This window comes from Fukomys damarensis, unplaced genomic scaffold (genome assembly GCF_012274545.1).
Source record: "Fukomys damarensis isolate Sample0158 unplaced genomic scaffold, DMR_v1.0_HiC HiC_scaffold_27, whole genome shotgun sequence".
Taxonomy (NCBI): domain Eukaryota; kingdom Metazoa; phylum Chordata; class Mammalia; order Rodentia; family Bathyergidae; genus Fukomys; species Fukomys damarensis.
Window position 1 is genome coordinate 22043549 of NW_022900939.1, and position 23611 is coordinate 22067159.

At 36.1% G+C, this 23611-nt stretch overlaps 1 protein-coding gene and 1 non-coding gene across 4 annotated transcripts in view; one reads left to right on the forward strand and one right to left on the reverse strand.

Annotated features, from left to right (window-relative positions):
- The window catches only part of CUNH11orf80 (chromosome unknown C11orf80 homolog), a 97836-nt gene that overhangs the window by 72816 nt on the left and 1409 nt on the right, over positions 1 to 23611 (reverse strand). For all 3 annotated transcript variants that reach the window (XM_010635867.3, XM_019209246.2, XM_010635866.3), the window contains exons 2-3: positions 21383 to 21521; positions 8084 to 8137 (exon numbers count right to left, since the gene is read on the reverse strand). In XM_010635867.3, the coding sequence (XP_010634169.1) occupies positions 8084 to 8137; positions 21383 to 21521 (193 nt within the window). The remainder of the gene's footprint in view (positions 1 to 8083; positions 8138 to 21382; positions 21522 to 23611) is intronic.
- On the forward strand, positions 22749 to 22852 carry LOC117283581. The gene has a single exon (XR_004514610.1). It is a non-coding gene; the product is annotated as a U6 spliceosomal RNA (small nuclear RNA).

A 23611-nucleotide genomic window follows, 5' to 3' on the forward strand; every position in this document is an offset into this window, starting at 1 on the left:
AAAAAAAAAAAAAAAAAAGTATGGATTGTTGGAGGTGGATCTTAACATAAATTAATGTGATTTTGTTACTGAGAATGTTATTTTAATATCCCTGAGGATCAATTCCTCCTTACTAAAGTATTCTAATCCAGAGCATAAGTTGTATTTACTGAAATAAACATTCCAGATAATGCTGTGTTTTGCTCTAAAACATCTAGGGTTCAGCTAAATATTTTGATGGGTCAGAATTCTGATCCTTTAGCGTAAATGTTCTCTGTTAGAAACTACCTGAAGATGATACATATTTCAAGTAGTCCTAAAGCAAACTATCCTTAAGAGGGAACTGCCAGAGAATAGCATTCTTTCTAGCAAAATTCTAATAATCTTTTGTTTTGTTTTGTTTGGTACCGGGGATTGAACTCAGGTCCTTGTGCTTGTGAGGCAGGTGCTGGAACCACTGAGCTAAATCCCCAGCCCTCTAAGAACTCAGGTCCTTGTGCTTGTGAGGCAGGTGCTGGAACCACTGAGCTAAATCCCCAGCCCTCTAATAATCTTATATCATACATATATTTTAAGATAGTATTTTAAAAGCAATATTTGATATTAGAGGAGAGTTATTGGTCTACACTGGGTTACTTTACTGCATAAATGTTAAAGAAATGGAACAGTCTGAAAATCAAGGTTTGGACTACAGTGGACCCTCGACTTACGAACTGAGTTCGTTCTTGACGGCTCGTTGTAACTCAAGTTGGTCAATGAAGGCTCAGGCTCCTCTATGCAGCCTTCAAAGTCTCTCTCCCATATATAGGCAGATCTCAGTGTCCCTAGAGAGACATTGGCCCAGGATTTCTCAATAAACCCCACACAGGAAAGGATGTTGTATTGTACTTCCAGGACTCCTTAAGGGCTCAATCTGTATCGGAGATCATCTGGAAGGTCATACTCAAGATTTCAGCTGTAAGTTAAAACTAAAATTTCAGTCATAACCAAAGATGTTCGTATGTCAGGCCAGTCATAACTCAAGGGTCTATTGCACATTTATGTATTTAAGGGAAAAGCAAACACACTTAAACCAGATATAGTGGCACATTCCTGAAATCTCAGCATTTGGAAGATGAAGGCAGGAGGATCACCAAGAATTTCAGGCTAGTCTGAACTACACAGTGAAACCCTATCTCAAACCCCACCCAAAAATAAATACATGTATGTAGAAAATAACATTAGGTATTCCCACATTCAAAATATTCATGAAAAGATTAAAGGAGGATAAGGGGATAAAGTCTTACTTTTAATAGCTTGTAAACAAATCTCTCTAATACAAATACCATATGAGCTTATAATTTTGTGATCTAAAATTGTGTATACTACATTCAAACTTTTACATTGTAAAAGGAAAAATTCATAGGTAGGAACTTCATAAAGTCTATGAAAAATAATCATAAAACAGCACAACAGTCATTTAACCCAAACTCAATACTCTCTAACTGGAATGTATCTTTTTCATTATTTGGCTGTGATATACTAGATGCTGAAAAAGCAATGAAAGAGGCAGGAATCTTTTGGTCCTCTAGAAGCTCAAAGCCTACCCACACTGAGTAAGCAACTGTAGATACCACATGGATGGAAGGAACTTAAGCTCAGGGGGATAGCTTCTTGAGAAGGGTTGAAATGAGGCAGTGAAAGCCTAGGACGGTGGTGGTGAACCTATGGCAAGCATGCCGCAGCGGGCACACACAGCCTGCTGTTAGCACGAGCCAAGTCACCCCAGCAGGTGAGCATCAGATATTCAGGTTTATTTACAGTGTTGGCACTTTGCGATAAATAAGTGGGTTCTGGGCTACGGTTTGGGCACTTGGTCTCTAAAAGGTTCACCAGCACTGGCTTAAGAAATAAATATACAAAAATTTGAGAAATGCAAAGCTGAAGGGAAAAACAACTTCTGATTTGAAGAAGATAACATATTTTAGTCCAAGGCTTTAGATGCTTTCAAAAAGTAAATCAAATTTTTACTTAATGCTTTATGTACTTGCACCTGAAATTAAGCCAAAACATAGGAAACAAATCCCAGGAAACTCCTACCCCAATCTCAACAATCAAAAAGTGTTTTAAGACCTAAATGGGGCAAGACTTCAAGAGCATTAAAAGCTCAGATTAAACATCTTATAGTCAGGAAATTAGAAAACTGGGATAACCATTATATATCTCAGAATGGTTTTGTTTTTGTTTTTGTTTTTGGTACTGGGGATCGAACTTGGGTCCTTGTGCTTGTAAGACAGGTGGTGGAACCACTAAGCTAAAACCCCAGCCCTCAGAATGTTCTTAATAAGCTTATGATTTAACCTCACCAAAACAAAGACATTTTTATACTAGCCTTCATCATATCAGTGAAAATTTTATCAAGGTGAAGCAGCAGGAGATACAACCAAAATCTCACACTTTCATGTTAACTGAATTTCAGTCCAGTACAACATGATTAAGAATCACAATGGAACAAAGTCCTGCTCTGTTTTAAAACTGCACATGAGCTTTGTCCCTTGAGACCACAGACTTGTACAGTAATATCTATATCTATGTAGAGAGACAGACAGAGACAGAGACTGCCAAAGAAATATGTACACACTTCAGGAAAAGAAAAACTTGTAGGGCTAGGGATTTAGCTCAGTGGCACTTCACCTGCCTCCAAGCTCAAGGTCCTGAGTTCAAGCCCTGGTAATAAAACAAACAAAAAAAAGAAAAGAAAGAAAGAAAAACTTGTATAAGTATTTCAATGCTAAATTTATTGAGACATCATGAGATTAATATGTTACCTTTGGCCTCTACAATTGCAAGAGATGCTCAAAGTGGTGCCCATTAGATCCCAGACATTTATTAGCATGGAGAACTGCTGTTTGGTGACCTTGGTCATTGAGATTGCTATAAATGCATTTTCAATTTCTTCTCTAAGGGCTGGCAGTGTAGTGGGTTTTGTGCAATATACAACATCCTCAAGGGTACCCCATATGAGGGTAAGACCATCTGTTGAAAAACATATTATTTTTCTTTTCCTGAAGTGTGTATACATTTTTTGGCAGACTCTGTATATATGCACATAAATAAAGAGAAAAATAGAAGCGAGATTAATAGAAAGTAGGAAGAAGCGCCAGGGATTTAGCTCAGTGGCTCTGCCACCTGCCTTGCAAGTGCAAGGACCCAAGTTTGATCCCCAGTACCAAGAAAAAAAAAAGTAGGAAGAAGTTCAAATACTTCCCTAAATTACATATTCCACTGTTTTAAAAATATTTCATTATAAATGCTAATTTGTTTCATTTATACTAATAGTTTATCTTAGTTCACTGAAAATGTTTGCATTGTTTCTTTTTTATAAGAATCTTTTTGGCTCATGTCTTGTACCAGTAATGACTTTGAAGCTGGGCATGGTGGCACACACCTGTAATCCCAGCACTTGGGAGGCTGAGGCAGGAGGATAGCTGTGAATTCGAGACCAGTCTGGGCTACAGAGTGAGTTCCAGGTCAGTCTCAACTACATAGTGAGACCCTGTCTCAAAAAACAAAACAAAACCAAGTAACGACTTTGAAAAAAATGACACACAGTGTAATAACTATAGTTATTCTTTTAACTATTCATTTGGGTATGAAAATTTATTACAATTTTTTCATAAAATAAAAAGAAAAAATTTAAAAGCTATCTGAATTTAACACAGAATGATGATGAAAATAACTAAAGGAAAAAAGGCATACTAGTAAACTGAACTTTAGGGAATATCCTCTGGGTTACCAAAAGAGCATGGTACATACTTCCATTATACTTCCATAATGAACATATTTCCAGGATAGTTCTCATCATACTGCATTTCCCTGTGCCAAGGCAGAGCTTCAATAAAAGTTTACTAAATAAAAGGGTAAATAGTTAGGGACCAGAGAATAAAGGGGTAAAAAGAGAACATAAACAAGGAGAATAGGGGCTAGGGATTTAGCTCAGTGCTGCCATTGCCTGCCATACAAGGTCCCAAGTTCAATCTCCTGTACCAAAAAAAGAAGAAACCAAAACAAGGAGAACAGGCAGACTGCCTCAGTCATTACTTATTACACAGCATAAATATAATAAAAAATTATGTACTGTTTTATACAGGAAAGTATCTGCATAATTACAGATCTGGAGAAAAGGTACCTTAATAAAACCCTGGGAGAAAAGACTGAAGAGTAAAGAAGACTGAATTTGGATGGCTGTACAACATCCAGTTTCGCTAAACAGAGGTGATCTTATTTTAGGCACTCAGAGAAACTGAGTGATGAAGACCACAGTATAGTTAAACAGAACTGTATAGATACAGTACATAATTCTTTAGCATCCAGAAACTTGATGATTAATGAATCAGCTGCCAGAGTCTCCCTGATGAAGCTAATTAAACAGTATAAATATTAGTGAACATATGCATTTAAAGCAGTTTCCTAAACTATTATGGGAATATTAAATAATAACAGTAATAAAGGCATAACTAATGGCATAAAAGCCAACAAGCTAAAAGATTTAAGTCTTAGTCTTGGCCAATTTCCTTTGTTGGCATCCCTAATTCACACTGATTAGTATGAATAAATATCATTATGGAATAGAGGTTAATATTACGAGCCCTGACACCTAGAAAGAAAACTTAAGTTGCAATTGTCTATAAATGTGACTGACCAAGAACAAACAACTCAATTTTTATTGTAAACTCGGTGTACAAGATTTCATATTTGTATAAAGAGCCACCCACTCTTTAGCATGATATAAAAACAGATAAAATAAAATGCTTTGAGCTTTTAAAATAATAGTTAAGGGCCAGAAATTTAGCTCAGTGGTTCTGTTGCCTGCCTTGCAAGAACAAGGTCATGAGTTTGATCCTCAGTACCAAAAAAAAAAAAAAAAAATCTAAAATAATAGTTACATTAAAACTAAGTCACCATGATACAAATGGTATAAAATTTGTATTAATAAATAATAAATAAGTGGTTATCCTGTAAACTACTCAATTCAATTCTTCCTCCCTGATAATAACACCATTCTTTGTTCTTATGGGCATTTCATTTTTTAAGCCACTTTCACAAATATTAATTGAAGAAGCCTCATATATAATCTGACCACTCCTGGTAGAAGCACCTTAAGTACAGATTTATGTGGCAGGAAATATTTCCATCACTTCCCTAATGCTAAGAATACTCTCACTTTTTTTTTTCTTTTTTGGAGACAAGGCCTTACTCTGTAGTTCAGGCTATCCTTGAGCTCACTATGTAGCCTGGAATTTGTGGCAATCCTCCTGCCTCAGCTCCTGACTGCTGGGATTATACCAGGCCTGCTCCCTTTCATTTAAATGGCTTTTCACCACTTTCATACATATTAACTGGAGCAGTAGCATTAGGAATGATCTTTCCATTCTTTGCATCATCCCAAGGGCATAATCCAAAAAAGAAGATCAACTAAAAATTGATAAATAAACTAGGTGACTATGAGGCAGTTAAACCATGATTCTTGAACTTAGATTCAGGTCTCCCCAAAGTCTTACAATCAGAGCAACTCCCCAGAATAAGCTGATTCTCTCTTTTTCCAGGCATATGCTTGAGGAGGAAACAGAAAAGAGTATTTAAGATATCATTAATATGAGCATTAAAAAATCAAATCTTTTTTGTTCACTAATGTAATTCCTCTATATTGAGCATAGGCCTAACACAAAGTAAATATTAAACAAATCTTCATTGTGATTATTACTAACAGTAGAACGTTCTACCCAAACTGTCATAAAATATCTGTTCAGGAGCAGAGAACTAAAATCTCATTTTGTTGTTGTTGTATAACTTCCTCCACAATTATTGCTTTTAAATGTGTGTATAAGAAAGTGGAACCTAAACAAAATTAGGGCCACAGAGCAAGTCTTTTAAAAACCTAATGAGAAAAATCTGTAAGTTAGAGTCATAAAGCCAAAACAACTGCAAAAAGCAAAGAGGAATATACCCTGACAAACCTTCACTCAGCAAGCAAGCTCTTTTAAGTCCCCAATCTTAAACTAAAAATTACTTCACTGAAGCAGTTTCAAAAGGTAGAGTTAGTTCTTACATATTTGTGTATTTACAGTATCCACCTTGTAAATAAATTGGAAATATAGTTTCTTGTTCTTTGATAGGGCCAAAATGTAAGAAACTACAGTTGTTTGACTTATGCAATAAATGAGTTGCTGGAAATTGGGTATAAAATTTTAAACTGATTTGAATTTTACAAACTACTAAGAAAATATGTCACTTAAAAAATTCAATGGCAAGTTGGTCATGGTGGCACATGCCTGTAATCCCAGCACTCAGGAGGCTGAGGCAAGAGGATCAACATGAGTTCAAGGCCAGCCTGGGCTTACACAGTAAGTTTGAGGTCTGCTTGCACTACAAAGTTAGACCTATTTAAAAAAAAAAAAAAAAAAAAAAAAACACCACAAAAATCCAATGAACTGGGTGTAGTGGCACACACCTGTAATTCCAGCTATCAAGGGGACTGACGCAAAAAGAACAGCAAGTTTTAGACGAGTCTAGAAAACTACCAAGGCCCTACTCAAAATCCCTCCCCCCTCCCTCCCTTTCCTTCTCCCTTTCTCTCACAAACACACACACACACACACACACACACACACACACACACACATATACACACAAAGGACAATGACAATACATTTTTAAAATGTATTTTATAACATTAACCTTTCTAATGTGCCTTTTTGGTTGTTTCTATTTTAATACACAATATGTTTTTTTCAAAGAGGACTAATGTAAGCTTTTAAAAAATAATCTAACTTCCATATTTAGTTGGGGAAAGTTTCTTTTTTAAAAAGTTTTATGACGGTCAACCTTAACTGGCTTGAGAGACACCTCGGAGTAAAGCACATTTCCTGGTGTAGGGTGAGTCATGGGGGTGTGACCTTGGAGACTATATCTGGTTCCTGGTGTCTTCCTCTCTAGTTCTTCTCCCATAAGGTTAGCAGCTTTTCTATGCCATGCCCTTCCACCATGATATTTCAGCCTCAGAGCCAGCTGACCATAGACTGAAAACTCTGAAACTATGAGCTTAAATAAACCTTTTCTCTTTTAGTTGTATATGTTGAGTATTTTGTTCCAGCAAAAAAAAGCTATATAATACAAATTTAACTTGTAAACTCTATAAATCAACTCATTAAGAAAAGATAGGTACATGGGCCGGGGATTTAGCTCAGTGTTTCCACCACCTGCTTTGCAAGTGCAAGGTCCCGAGTTCAATCCCTGAGTACCACAAAAATAAAAAATAAAAAAAAAGAAAACATAGGTACATTAGATACTTATAAATCAAACAACCACAAAAATAAAAATGAAAGCACAATTCTTAGGTCATTTTGGTCTTCTTAAGTGTTTTGGGCGGGGCGTGGTGGCTCACGCCTGCAATCCCAGCACTCGGGAGGCTGAGGAAGGAGGATTGCTGTGAGTTTAAGACCAGCCTGGGCTAAACAGTGAGTTCCAGGTCAGTCTCAACTACATAGTGAAACCCTGTCTCAAAAAGCAAACAAAAAAACAGAAACAAAAAAAAATAAGTGTTTTGTCCTTTTGGCTTGTAAATTATTCTCAAATCAAAGAAGAAAAGCAATACTTCAGATAAAAAGCTCCTAAACCATACCAACTTTGGCAGATTATGTGGAAAACAGTATTGCTACTAGCCAAGATTACTTATAGTAAAAATATCTGTCACATCTTCTTTCTTTGAAGAACATAAAAACAAGTATTTTACTATAATTTTTATTTTATACCTGGGAAGCTTTTGCCTGAGTTTGTATAGAGACTATTCAGAGAATCTACCATGGCATAGGTATCTTGCCTACTTCTATTTCTACAGTTTTATAGATCATCTTTCAGTAGAGTTGCCAGATTAAATGCAGGATAAAGTATTTCATGAGATATACTTATACTACAAAATTATCTCAAATTCAAATTTACTTAGGCATGCTGTATTTTTAGTTACTAAGTCTGTCAGCTATATCTTTCAGTATAGGTCAATTTCAGAAAATACCAAATTCATTGCCAGGAAGAAACTTAGTCTCATAGAAGTTGGTTAATTCCTTACCTTTCAGGAACTTCTTGAGGACCAAGCCACCACAAATGCTTCTTACAGAAGCAACTGTAAAAAATAGAATACAAGGAAATATGACAAGTAAGACAAATAAATGGATTTCACTTTAAAAATCAGGGCTACTTGTGTGGATAGGGAGGGAGGGAAGTGGTTGAAGGGAGGGCAGGGTAATGAGAAAAAAAAAAAAAAAAGAACCAAGGTTGGTTACGTAAAGGTACAAATTTCCAACAATGAGTATCATTATATTGTATATATTAAATGTACCAATAAATTTTTAAAAATCATGGCTAGTTGTATAGATAAGCAGCAGGCTACTTGCCTAGCATGCACAAAGGTCCTGGGTTTAATTCCTGGCACCTCAAAAAAACATCAAATGAGAATCTGAAACACTGCTTTAAAATATCTAACATTTAAAAAGAGATCCTACTAATGAATTCAGTTTTTTAAAATGGAAATAGGATTTGTAGGCCTGGGTAGGGTGGGAACAAAGTTGAGATGGGGTGGCAGCAGCAGAAGACGACCACACTTTCTTTGTGGGCAACCATGAAACTAAAGTGACAGAAGAGCTGCTTTCTGTGCTGTTCTACCAGACTGGGCCAGGGCTAAAAGTGAAAATTCCAATAGATAAGGATGATAAACCAAAGTAATTTGCATTTGTGAATTTTAAACACAATGCAATGAATCTACTTAATGGAATCAAACTTTTTGGAAAGCCATCAAAATTTATAAATTCATGGTATGGGAGCAGCGGGTTGAACCCGTAGATGCATGATAATTACTGGCAACCCCAGAGGCCTCCACAGAGAAATGCACCAGTGGAATAAAGCAGTGGATGCAGTGGATGCAGTGGACTGCAGTGGCTGGTGAGTTATTCAGGTGCAGACATCACTCAGAAAGAAGTTGGTTGGTAGCCATCTTGGAGAGGAGCCACATGAGCTACGAACTCTGGATAGCTACTACCTATTCCATCCAGTTGCTCCTCCTGTCTTGGTGAGGATGCCAAGTTCAGGTCAGCAGGAGGTCAGGGAGGAGTTCAAGCCAGCAGGAGGCACACAAACTGTTGCAGGCTCAACAAATCCGGTTCCAGCATAATAAGCAGAAACCAGCCTGAACTTCCGTGGAACTAATGGTGTAGGCTGGCTGAGATTATGCACCACTTCACCATAAAGCTATAGTGGGCTTGCTGGGATTAATCAATTCAGCTCTGGACTCTTTCTGCCCACACTGTCTACAACTGACAGCAGAAATATGCTTTGAACTTCTTTTTCCTTTTTCCTATTCTGGTTTTTATTTCTTCTTGTTTCTAGTTTTTCTGTTGTTTTGTTCTGTTGTTTTTATTTCTTCCTTTCACTTTCCCTCCTGTCTTCATCAGTTTCCCATAATTTTTATGATCTTCCTTTGCCCTTCAGCCTTGCTTCTAATATCTTCCTTTTCTTCTACTTATTTTCACCCAATCCCATTTAAATCTTCTCCCCTAAGGGTAAATTTCCATATTATGGGTTTACTTGTTGCATACAATTTTTTGATTCATTTTGGATTTTGCTTTATAACCACAAATCTAGTTCATTATGGTTAAAGGTGGCAAATTAATAGTTACCAGTTTGTCATTTTCTAGGCTATGTTTGATGTCAGTGTTATTACTGATTGGACTACTCTAGCCGAGGTAACATAATTGTGCTAGTCAGTTATTCTTCCTAGTATACCAAGACTGATATTGCCTAAGGGTCTAAAAAATAATTATAGGCCAGTGCAAAAGAACGGGCACCTTGGCCAAGTAGGCAGAAAAAAATAGAGAAAAAAATGAAAACACCAAAGAAGAACTATGAGGCTAAAATGACTATCTGTAGGCAGAATAACTTCTTGGAAATGATACTCCAAAAGCAAGTCTTTTCACATATACTCAACAATTATCTGTGATTAACACCAAGACTGTCCCTTGAATGTTATTTTACAGTACCTAGTAGAAAAGAACTATGTGAAGATGGAATTTTCAGCTAATCCAGAGTATTCAATTTTAAAAATTCACACTCCAGTATAACAGTAAGTCAAATCTTTGGTCTTTCTTTTAACCAATGCATTCTTTTTTTTTTTTTCCAGTACTAGGAATGGAACTCAGGACCTTGTGTTTGCCAGGTAGGTGCAGCACCACTAAGCTAAATCCCTAGCCCTAACCAATGTATTTTTTTATTTTTGAGACAGAGTCTCACTATACAGTTGAGATTGACCTGGAACTCACTATGTAGCACAGGCTGGTCTCCAACTCACAGCAATCCTCCTGCCTCAGCCTCCTGAGTGCTAGGGTTATAGGTGTGCGCCACCATGCCCGGCCTAACCAAAGTATTCTTAAAAGATATTTTACTAGGCTATCAGATAAAAATTCTTTGTACCTACAGTCCTAAATGTGAACATTAGAACTGTCAGAGCAGTGATAGTGAATCTTTTAGAGCTTTCAATGATTCAAACAGCTCTCTACAACATGTGTGCCATAGATTCACCACTTCTGATTTAGAGTAATAATTCTTTGGAACAAAGGAAGAAACAGGCTCATAAAAAAGATCAAAACTACTTGGAGTCCCCTAGAATATGCCTTTCCCCAACAGGACATGACTCCACTGCATAATAAAATGTATCTTCCCTCAGAAAATGTATATATTTTTCCATCTGTGAATATTTATGATAAAAAAATCACAAGTTATGTTTTACAACTTGATAAATAGGACAAATATTACAAAAATCACAAAATCAATTTTTATTAACTTCTTGACATATCTATATATTACTTTTTAGCTGTATATTCTTTGATTGTGGCTTCATAATATGACAGGGTTGCAATACCTTTTTGTTCATACAGAAAGAATTCAGTCTTTCCTTTGGCATGGTTGATTAAAATTTGTGGTGAGTGCAAAATAAATATGTCTCCATACACAAGTAACCTAGCTGGCTGTGATGCAGGTTTGTGATAGGTATTAATGAATTCTCTGTTAAGAGATTTTTCTTATCTGATTATCTGACACAGAATAATTTCTGGTTCTATACATTTCAAACCTTGTTTCTTCTCTAATACCCACTTCACCCTCAGGGTCAGGCACCTGAGGACACAGTCATTTTGCTAAGACCTCTGGCCCTGCACTCTGGAGTCACAAAACACATGACCAGGTAAGCACGGAGCAGTGCTCTGGTGGGACTCGATGTTTAATCTTTCACAGCCACTGCTGGGGAAGAACATGGGAAGGAATGGTGAGCAAATGCACACAAAAGTTCAGGTCTCCTGATTGCAGGCCAGTTTTTCCTACTGAACATATTTTTAAAAGACTTCTTAAAATCTTCTCCATTAAAAAATACAATCTTCTTATTTTTATTTTTCTATGTGATTCTTTAAGTAAATTTAAATTTTATCCTGGAAAGCATAATTTGATCCATCGTCAGTACCATTTATTTGAATAAATACAAGCCTGAAATCAGAAAAGAATCCCGACAGCAACGTGCTGCTTCAGACCTCCACTGGTCAGACTGCTTCTGTTATCATCTCCTTCAGAGGACACATTACTATTTCAATTAATCTACTAATGACAAAAATATTTTGAAATCCCTAATGTTTAATGCCTACATTTTATTATGCTCTTTTGAAGAGTCCATGGTTATCCATAATTATGAAAATTAGTTTTCTTAGGAAAAAGAAAACCATTTATAAAGGAAGATGCCTTCATTTCATTAACTACAACAATGAAAGACAAACCTGTATCTTCTACTGCTGTACTTCTGAGATGTTATTATTTCAAAAATAAGGAAATAACTTTCTTGATACACTGTGCAAGATACCCAAGACAAATATGGCAGGGAATGTGCCAAATATTGCTGTAGTCAAAGATAAAGATGCTTAATTTAACTACCATCTTATAGTAACTTTGTTCTGAGACACTGAGGAAATTCCTTTAAGGAATTCCATTCAGTACCATATAATGTTAATATGAATAATATATTAAACTCTAATGTTAGCAAAGAACGGTACTCAAGATTGGCTTTAAGCTTCTTGCCTCAATAAGAAGATAACAGGACCTTAAATTCTGACTTAAAAAAAAAAATCAACCTAACCTTCCCTTCCATCCTTTACCTCATTCTGAAGCTTGTTCTAAAGGCAACTGTCAAGAACAGGATTAAAATGGTAATATTCACCCACAAACCTAAATAAACAAAAGTACAAGGATATATAAAGCCATCAGAGACAATATAGAAGGCTGCCCATGGAACTGTTCTTTGCTCTCTGTTTTTAGAAAAAACTGTGATCATTTTTAAAGCTAAAAACTTTTGTTTGGAAACTCCTATACTTAAAGGATAAAGAACAGTACATCATGTCCACAAACCAAAGATTATGAAAATCTGCAATACTTGTTGAAAGAAGAGACCTTTTAATGGAAACATAAAACTTGGGAAGAAAAACTTAAAAAGAAGGACATAGATAAGTCTCTATATTTTTCATTCCATTTGTAAGTTTTCTGCTTTATGTATGGCTTCAGTAAAAGTATATTCTATGTAATTACTAGGCACAGTATTTAAGAGAATAAACTCATTAGCCCCTTTCCTTATTAAAAAAAAAACTTAAATATCAAATAAGCATGCTATATACAACTGACTTGTACTTCATGCTCCCCAGTGTTAGATGTAGGCTTCAAAATTAAACTATGAATTTCAAACTCTTTATTGCAGATAGGTTTTGTGAGCCTGGACTTGGCGTGAAAGACATGTTGTCCATTCCCTGGGCTCTTCAGTGTTTTTGTTGGTCTCAATACTGGGGTCTGCATCGCTGGAATATCTTAAACAATGAGTTTTGGAAATCAAAAAGCTCCACTGGTTTCAGCCACTCTGATGGAAGAGGCAGACAGGAGGGAAGACATTTCAGTGGCAAACAGTATGGATCAATGACTGAGGACCACACAGGATGTTAGGCATCTCAGAAGATTTCCTTCTTTCTTTTCTGCATTTATTGTTTTTCTATTCTCTCTTTTTTCTTATTATTCCTTTGGTAGCATCTTCAGTTCTTGAATCTGTCTTGCTTCCTGAAGATGATGAAGGAAATACACAATCATCTGAAGAATAAGATGTCCCTGATCTGTGTCAGGATTGATGTTTTGGGTTTTGCTTTTGTTTTTTTGTTTGTTTTTACCTTTATACCTGCTAGGCCTAGTATCTTCAGGACTTTTTTATGTGGATTTGTCATTTATGTCTACAGAACCTGCCTGCCATATTGGAAACTGCAGGCAAACAACTGTTCTGGCCTGGCCTCACAGGCCCAGGGTACTGAGGACCACAGGCAGCCATTACCTCGAAGCCCAACCTCTGGCCATGGTGGGGCTCGGAGCTGCAAAGGAAGAAATGTATATTCTGCATGCAGGGGAAAAAGTTGAGAATGACTTAACTAGAGTGAGAGGTAACTCCATTTTCTAAACGTATGCTATTGGGTATAATACCCAGTAGTTACGTGCGGATATCTAAATTTAGCTAGGTTAAAAATTCAGTTCCTTAGTCACACTAGCCACACTTCAAGTAGTCAAAAGCTATGTATGGCTAATGGCTAGTATATTAAACAAGCACAAATATAGAACATTTCACTGTCACAGAAGGTTCTATTGGAATATAACTCTCTAGATCTCCAAATTTTAAATGATTGTGGACAAAATGCTTCCAAAAGTCAGAGCCCACAAAGCATAGAACATTTAACAAAAGACAATCTGCCCCCCCGCCATCTTTTTCTTTATGTTCTTCCCAGGTGTATACCAGTTCTAACACATGGGAGAGTGGGTCACTGGGCAGGTACTGGCAGGCTTATACTTGTAACTAATGAAGAGCTACAACTTTAAAAACAAAAAAAAAAATCATAGCCCACCTGTCTTATTGTGTCCTCAGTGTTTAATTACATGTCAGTTTCCTCTAACATCCTTTCTGCTTTAACAAGTATCATATCAGTAACTATTGAAAACAGGACACTTTTGAATAATGTGCTCAGAGAAAATTTCTGCCTGCTGCACATCCCATCCACCCTCAATTTTCAGCTATATTTCTAATGTATCTGTACCAGTAATAAACTTACATCCAGATGCAAAGATGACAGTAGAATCTTATTTATAAAATATATATTTCTTTTTGGGTTTTTTTTTTTTTTTTTTTGTACCAGGGATCGAACTTAGGACCTTGCGCTTGCGAAGCAGGCGGCAGAACCACTGAGATAAATCCCCGGCCAAAATATATATTGCTAAAGCAAGCATTCCTCAAAATTCCCTGTACAAAAGATAATCCTATAAGTAGGCAAGGGGTGCTACAGTAAACAATATTTCCCAAATGTTTGATGGTCCATACTGGCATATTAAAGGTCCTAAGGAAATCTACAGTAAAGACATTGTCTCGTCTTTTTTTTTTAATTAATTAATTAATTAATGATTTTTTGTACTGGGGATTGAACTCAGGACCTAGTACTTACCAGGTAGGCACAGCACAACTGAGTTAAATCCCTGGCCCTCCTCTTTTTTTTTTCTATTTTTTAAAATTTCTCTTTTTTGGAACTTGGGGTGGAATCTCCCAAGCCCTTTTTAAATTTTATTTTGAGACAGGGTCTAAGTCTCTAAGTTACCCAGGCTTAGCTTGAATTTGTGATCCTCCTACCTCAGCCTCTGAATGCTGGGATTATAGGTATGCGCCACCATACCCAGCTAAAACAAAAAACATTTTATACCCTTCACGAGTTTAGATAACTATATAACTTCCTTCTCTCTCTCTCTCTCTCTTTTTTTTTTTTTTTTTTTTTTTCCTGGTACCAGAGAACAAACTAAGGACTTTGCACTTGCCAGGCAGGCACAGCACCACTGACATCCATTCCCAGCCCCTATAATTCCTTTCTCATAACTCTAATGTAAGTGTCCTATAGCACATATTTTGGGAAATATTGTGATAACTGTACTTGCTAAAGCCTCCAACAATTATTTGATAGAAAAACTATAGTTATCTCTCAGCTTTCACAAATGGATCCTTCCAGATATAAAATGTTCTAATTAGGAGCTGGGCATGGTGGGATGTGTCTGTAGTCACAAGTGTTCAGGAGGCTAAGGCATGAGGATTGCTTAAGTAACAGAATTAAAGCTTAGCCTGGGCAACATGAGATTCCGTTTCTTTAAAAAGAAAAAAAAAGAGTATTAAATCTGCTAGTTTGTTGTGGGTTGAATTAAGTACTCCTAAAAGATACTTTTAAGTACTAAACAGATGTAATCAAGTTAAGATGAAGTCATATTGTATTAGGTTGGTACTAAATCCAATGACTGGTATCCTTATAAGAAGTCCATGTAAAGGTTGGGGATTTAGTTCAGTGGCCTGCCTCATAAGCACAAGGTTTAATCCCTGGTACCACAAACCAAGAAAAAAGAAAAAAATAAAGAAGTCCATATAAAGACGCAGACACAGGCCAGGGATTTAGTTCAGTGGTTCTGCCGCCTGCCTTGCAAGCACAAGGACCCGAGTTCGATCCCCAGTACCAAAAAAAAAAAAAAAAAAGACAGACAGAAAAATACTGAGAAGTTAAGTAGCAACATGTCTACAAGCCAATAAATAATACCAAGCGTTGTTGACAATCACCAGAAGCACTGAAAGAGACATGAGATAGATTCCTTGGTGTCTTCAGAAGGAACTAACGAACGCTTAGACCTTGATATAGGACTTCAGGCCTCCAGAACTGTGAGAGAATAAATTTATTTTGTTTTAAGCTGCCCAATTAGTGGCACATCATAACGAGAGCCTTGGATAACTAATACATGTTCTTCCTTATCAGATATTTTAAACTGAATCCCCATTCCCCAACTCATATGACTGTAGGTTGAACCCAGGGCCTTGCATAAGTCAAAACAACTTTAAAAAAAAACACTTGGTAATTCCAAAAAAAAGAAGACAGGTTGAACACACACATCTATTTTCACTTCCTCCCTAAACCTCAATAAAAACAGGAGAAAACATTGTTTGAGATAAGGTCTCATTATATAATTCAGGTTGACCTTGAATTCACTGTGTAGCCCAGGCTGGTCTCAAACTTAAGGCAAGGCTTCTGCCTCTGCCTCCCAAGTACATGCACCATCATGCCTAGCAAGAAAAGAGATTTTTTTAAAAAGATGTAAACTCACAAAGAGAGAAAAAGAGACAAAAATAATTGTAATGAAATTATAGAAGTTAAAGGCAAAAGGACTAGTGTAAAAAGATTTAGGAGATCTAAGAAATTGAATTATAAGGGGATTGGGGAAGGCTAAGAAAAACCTGAATTGTAGGAACTAAAATAGATGAGTTAGTTGAAAAATGAATTTAAACTCCTGCACTCTACTGCAGGACTGGCCCTCCTGGTGCCCTCCACTGGTGCAGGATAAGGGAGAAGTTATTCTTTTATAATGGCAGAAGTGTGGGCCGCTGGGAACTTTGGATAAGAACCAAAGTTGTACTAAAAACAAGCAAATGAGTGAACATAAATACTTAACCCTAGGACATCAGCATCCCTCTTAGATCCTCTCATTCCCAAAATGCAGGCAGTTAAACTTCTACCCATGCCAAAAACAAAGACCTAAAAGACAATGATATTGAAGAGAAGATAGAGTTCCTCAATGAAAAGCCCAAATACAGGTACAAATTCCCAATTATGAATGTCATCATATTGTATTCCTAAAATGTACCAATAAACTTAATGAATTAAAGAGAAAACAAAAAGCCCAATTAGATCATCCTTCAGTGATGTTAACAGTTTTAACATCAGCTTTATAGTCTCTAACTCTTCAAAATGGACAACCAAGAATTTTTAAATATCTGAAGTTTCCAGCATGAAAGATAGAAATCAAACTGAGTAGAAAACATAGAAACTAGGGCTGGGGATTTAGCTCAGTGGTTCCGCTACCTGCCTTGCAAGTGCAAGGACCCAAGTTCGATCCCTGGTACCAAAAAAAAAAAAAAAAAAAAAAAAGAGGAAAACATAGAAACTAGATAGAAAAAACTTGAAAAATATATATACTCAGAAAAATAAGTTATTGAAACAAAAAATGCTATAAAACAGAAACATAAAGAAAAGGAGCTGGAGGGCCAGGGATTTAGCTCAGTGGTTCTGCTGCCTGCCTCTCAAGCACAAGGACCCGAGTTCAATCTCCAGTACCAGAAAAACAAACAAACAAACAAACAAACAAAAAAAGAAAGAAAAGGAGCTGGGCCAGGAATTTAGCTCAGTGGTACCACGCCCGCCTCACAAGTGCAAAATTGAGTTCAATCCCCAGTACGGAAAAAGAAAAAAAAAAGAAAGGGGGCTAAGAGCCCTTAAAAATAAAATTGTGATAGCAAAAATGAGAATATCAATCAAAAAGTTGAAAGAAATTTGAAGAAATTGAAATTGAAAGCTGAAGAAATAGAAAATAGAAAAGATTTAAAAAAATAAAACCAATGTAAGAAGCTCAATATTTAAATAATAAAAGTTGCAGAAAGAGAAATAGAATTCCAGAGAATTTTTTCCGGGACCAAAGGACATGAATCTACTCACTGAAAGGCCCATTAAATACTGAGCACAAATGGATGAAAACACACCAACAGCAAGGAACTTCAACATGAATTTTCAGAACAAGGAGGACCACAGGCAGAGACTGCTGGTACTTATAAATATTTTGCTCTCTTCTTCTTGAGCACACAATTAGACTACATTTAACAGTCTCCCCTGAAACTGAAGGGCAGTTGTGCCAATGAGGCTAAGTTCTAGCCAATGGAACAGGAGTGGAAATGATATACAAAATTTCCAAGCCTACTCTATGAAAATCTTTGCTTTATAAACCTTGCTCTTTTCCCCCCACTCTTAGCTAAATAAGAGGATGCTAAGAGGGCCAAAGAGAGAAGGAAGCCACAAGACAAAAATAGTTTGGATCTTTCAGACTGGTGAAACAAAGGGTAAGGACTATAAAAAAGGAAAGGTAAACATTTTCTTTTTCTTTTTTTTTTCTTTTTTTTGTACCAGGGATTGAACTCGGGTCTTTGCGCTTGCAAGGCAGGCCACCGAACCGCTGAGCTAAATCCCCAGCCCAACATTTTCTGTTAAGCCATTAAGATTTCAGGGTTTATCTGTTATGACACCTACCATTATTTACTGTAATTAATACAAAGATTTTAAAAGATCATTATTAGATTACAGGAAGAAAAGATAAGTTATACACAATGCAATCAGACTTTAGAATTTTCAATAACACCTGAAGTTAGAAAACAATGTTTCAATGTCACAAAAATTCTGAAAAAAATGACTTCTGACTTACAATAATATACTCAGCCAGATTATCAAATTAAGTGTCATGAATGTAGACATTTACAGAGATTCAAGGTGTCAAGAAATTTACCTGCCCAACACTTTTTTTTTTTTTGAGAAGCTACTAGAGCTTGAGATCTATCAAAATAAGGCATATTCCAAGAAAAAAAAAAAAAAGCAAGATTCAGGAAAGACAAAATCCAACACAAGAGAAAAACTAAAACACTGAATAATGATGAAGGGAAGAGCCCAAATGACAGCTGTGGGCTAGATACAGAAGGTATCAAATCAAGATTACAGCAGGTCAAAAAACTCTGGAAAAGTTTTTCAGAAAGATGAAACTGAAGGACAATCAACTGTGTTGGAATACATTAGGAGTAGATTTACACAAATCTTGAAAGTTCTGCTGTTGACTAGTTGACAAAAACAAAATAAATTACAAAATTTTTAATTGAAGGAAAAATGTAAGCAAAGGTAATGACAGTTTTTATATGGTTAAACTATGAACAGTATCTTATAGTCATAATGAGTAAATACTGATCTTTATTTTGATAGGAAAATTATAACTATATTAAAGAAAAGATATATAGTGGAGTTGGACATATGAGAGGGAGCTATCATTATAATGGGAAGTCAACAAATACATAATGCCTTAAAAAAGGAAAAATCAAGATATAGTAACATAAACATGTTTAGAAATAACCAAAAGAGTTGAAAGCAGAAGCCTCTAGGATGAAAAAAGTTGGGAAGGTAGGAACATGAAAGGAACTGTACATTTTCTACCAAGTTTTACTATTTCACTTTTTAAAACCACGTGTATATAAGTAGGGTATGGTGGTGCATGCCTATAATCCCAGCACTCAGGAAGCTAAAGCAGGAGGATCACTGGGACTTTAAGGCCAGCCAGGCTATATAATCAATTCAGAACAAGCTTGAACTACATAGCGAGACCCTGTTTCAAAAAATAAATACATGGGGACTGGGAATTTAGCTCAGTGGTTCTGCCACCTGCTTCACAAGTACAAGGTCCTGAGTTCTATCCCCAGTACTTAAATAAATAAACAAACAAATAAATAAATAAATGGGCCAGGGATGTAGCTCAGCAGCACTGCACCTGCCTGGCAAGCACGAGGTCCTGAATTCAATCCCCAGTACCAGTACATACATACATACATACATACTATGTGTATGTGTGACTTGACAAAGCCTAAAACTAAATAAATTCATGTTTTTTGTTTTGCCAAAAATGAAGAACAAGTCAGGCCTTGCAGCGCATGCCTGTAATTCTGGGAGGCTGAGACAGGAGGACTGAAAGTTGAAGTCCAGCCTGGGTGACTTAGTGAAAACATCTCAAAGTAAAAAAAAAAAAAAAAAAAAATTAGAAAGGCTGGAATGTAGTTCAGTGCAAAGGTCTTAGGTTCAATCTCCAGTACTACAAAATAATAATTATTATTATTATAAATTACAAAAGAATGAAGATCTCTACATTTTAATATGAAATGTTACTCCATTTTACTAAAAAGCACATGACAAAATCATAATTACACTCTAATTTGCATTTTTTAAAAACTGATAACTGAACATATGTATAGAAAAATCTGTAAGTGTACTGAATGATAATAGTCATTTCAAGAAGTGAAAAAACTAGAAAGTCTCACTCTCCATGATGTTTCTATGTTATGTTTTGTAATATTGTAATCACCTTTTTTTTCCTGCTCCTCCCAAAAAAACTATAAACATAATTACATAGAGAGCAGAGACAATAAAGAAAAGAGAAATGCCCTCTATATTAAATGGGATGAAGAAGTTCATTAGGCTCAAAATGCATATAGAGTTGGATTTCCTGCCAGAAGCAAATGTCACCCAAATGTGCTTTAAGTGAAATCAACCCTGCTATCCTTGGCAGTTTATTGGATCAAAGTCAATACAGTACCTGATTTAACCTTATACAAACCAATGACATCCTAGACATGTAACTAAGTATTTCACTCATGCCCAGTTACAGTGGGGTTCAGTCAGAGCAACAGCAAACCAAGCTATCACACTCTGGAGAATGTTTAATATTACACACAAAGAATAGATGGGTCATTCCAGTTTAGGTAAGCAAATGTCTTAGAGTTCAATGTGCTATCCAATATCAACTGGGTCTCTAAGTGACTCCTCTAAGGCTAATGAGACAACTTCATTACAAAGAATTTTTGCACACACAAACATACACACTATCAGACAAAAAAGCTAGAAGTTCACAAGTTCCAGAAAACTAGTTGTTTCAGAGCCATTAAATGTATCAGTTTTTTTGGGGCCAGGGATTTGGCTCAGTGGTTCTGCCGCCTGCCTCGCCAAGTGCAAGGACTCAAGTTCGATCCCTGGTACCAAAAAAAATTTATTGGTTTTCTCTGATGAAAACAGATAAAAATGTAACAGAGTAAGACTCTAACTGCAGGTAAGGTTATCAAACAATGCCCTATTCATCATGTCATTTATTTTCCTTTTCCTTTATTTATTTCTCCTTTTATGCAACTGTAAACATCTGGACGTGAAGGAAAATGTATGTAAAAACTCAACATAATTTTGCTATGAAAGAATATGTTAAACTAGGAGCAAAAATGAAACTGTTAGGCCAGTGTGGTAGCGCACACCTTGTAATCCCAACACTCGGGAGGCTGAGTCAGGAGAATCAACTAGAGTTCAAAGCCAGCCTGGGCTACATGGTGAGTTCAAGGCCAACCTAAATGATATAGTGAGAGCTTGTCTTTTAAAAAAAAATTGTTTCTAAGCATCTTAATTAAAGCCAGTAATATGACCTTTTGATAAGTCATTTTGTTCATATGTAAGTTCCCCATATGACACATTTGTAAATCTATCACCAGATTATTAATCACTGATTTTTTTAACTATATAATAAAAGATTATGGGAAAAAAAGATTATGACTCACTGAAATTTTTACGTGTACTATGATAATTCACCAGAGAAAACAGAAAATAATTTTTCTTCCTCTACTTACTAGTTGTTACACAATGAAGAGCATTTGGCTGGTGCTTAGAATTTAATGCTTCTATGGAAATGACTAGCTGCCCTTCTAGGAGAGCTCCGTTTGATGTTTCTGTTTCACATCTCCAGTGAATTATTAAATATCTCAAAATCTGAAAGGAGCATAATCCAAAGAAAATAATCTTTAAGATCACAGTAATAAATTTGTATGATACAGTTAAAATTAACGAGTTGAATTCCCCCCAAATACTGCATTCCTGCTTAAGAAATATCAGATTTACATTTGTTCAGAGCATAGAATGGTGTCTAAATAGTATGTTAAGTGACCTAAGAGGGCCAGGGATTTAGCTCAGTGGCACTGCGCCTGCCTCACAAGCACAAAGTCCTGACTTTGATCCCCAGTAGCAGAAAAAAGAAGCCAACATGAAGACTCTTGAGTAAGAGTGACAACTGGTTATGAATAATCTTTACCTTTCATTAAATCAACATTTCTGAGGGTCAAACTATTATTTGAGTACTGGAGGCAAATGCTTGGGTTTGAATTCCTTATGTGCCAATTTCTAGCATGTGACAAATTACTTAATCTCTCTGTATCCCAGATTCGTCTAAAAAAATAAGGATAAACATACTACATAGGTCTACTAAAAAAGTAAGCAAATATGTGTAAGATGCTTAACAGTACATTTGGCATGTAGTAATTGCTAAGTTCTAACAAGTCCATCTGCAGTAAAGACAACACAATATTTTTAAGCTGATTAAGATATCTGAATAATAATAAATGCTGGTAAGGCTAAAAATAAAGCCTTCTACTACATTCTTGGTGGAAATGTAAACTAGTACAAACTGTGGAAATCAATATAGAAGATTCCTCAAAAACTAAACCAAGGGCCACAGAGATATCTCAGTGGTGTCGTGCCTACCTCACAAGTGTAAGGCCATGAGTTCTATCTCTGGTACCAAAAAAAAAAAACCTAAATCAAGGGGCCAGAGATGTAGCTCAGCAGTACAGTGCCTGCCTGGCAAACGTGGGGCCCTGAGTTGAATTTCTGGTACCCTCAAAAGAAAAAAACTAAATTAAGCAATTTTGACCTAGTTATTCCCTTCTTATATATCTTTCCAAAAGAGTTAAAGACAAGGGCCGGGGATTTAGCTCAGCAGTTCAGTGGCATGCCTTGCAAGCACAAGGACCCAAGTTCAATCCACAGTACCAAAAAAAAAAAAAAAAAAAAAAAAAAGTGTACTAAAGTAATATATGTATACTCATGTTCCTAGCAACACAATTCAGAATAGCTAAAGCCTGGAAGTTGCCAGATGAATGGACAAAGAAAATGTAGCATTTATACATAATGAAGTACTACTCTTACCTAAATGATAAGCATGTGCTCACTTCAGAAGCACATATACTAAAATTGGAATGATACAAAGATTAGCATGGCCCCTGCACAAGGATGACATGAAAATTCATGAAGCAGTCCATATTTTTCATATTGAGGCCATACTCTTAAGTGAAATAAACAGGACACACAGGTGTAAATACCGAATTAGCTTCTCTGGTGTGAAAAACTAAAAGTGTAAGTAAGATCCAAATTGTATAACTGATAATGGGAAATAGGAAGAAAAGGGCTAATGGTGCAGGGGAAGTGGGAAGGGTAGGGGAAAGGAAATAAGAGACAAGAAAAAATATGAGAAAAGGAAAAAATGGAAACAAAGTCTTTATAAATAGGGGAGGGTGGAGGGCATGAAGTGAGGGCAAGGGTATGAGGAAAAAATGAGAACCAAGACCTGTCATGTAAAGGTACAAGATCCCAGCAATGAATGTAACTGTACTGTGTACCTAAAAAGTACCAATAAACTCAATAAAAAAGATAAGCATAAGTCATTTGTAGGATGACGGATGCACCTTAAGATCATAATGTTAATCAGGCACATAGTTTAAATATCACATGGTTTCTCTTGTATGAGAAACCCAAATATAAATAAAGAGCAAAGTAAATGATAAATAGGGAAAAAGTTTCCCAGAGGAGTTGTTGGTTTATTAATCAAAATGTTGTCTTTATAATAAGATTAAAAATATATTGTAAGGGGCCAGGGATTTAGCTCAGCAGTTCGGTGGCCTGCCTTGCAAGCACAAGGACCTGAGTTCAATCCCTGGTACCAAAAAATATATATATTGTGATTTTATTGATGCATTTTGTGATGATTGTAGTATTGAACAGCTTTTTAATGTATAAGCTTAGCCAAG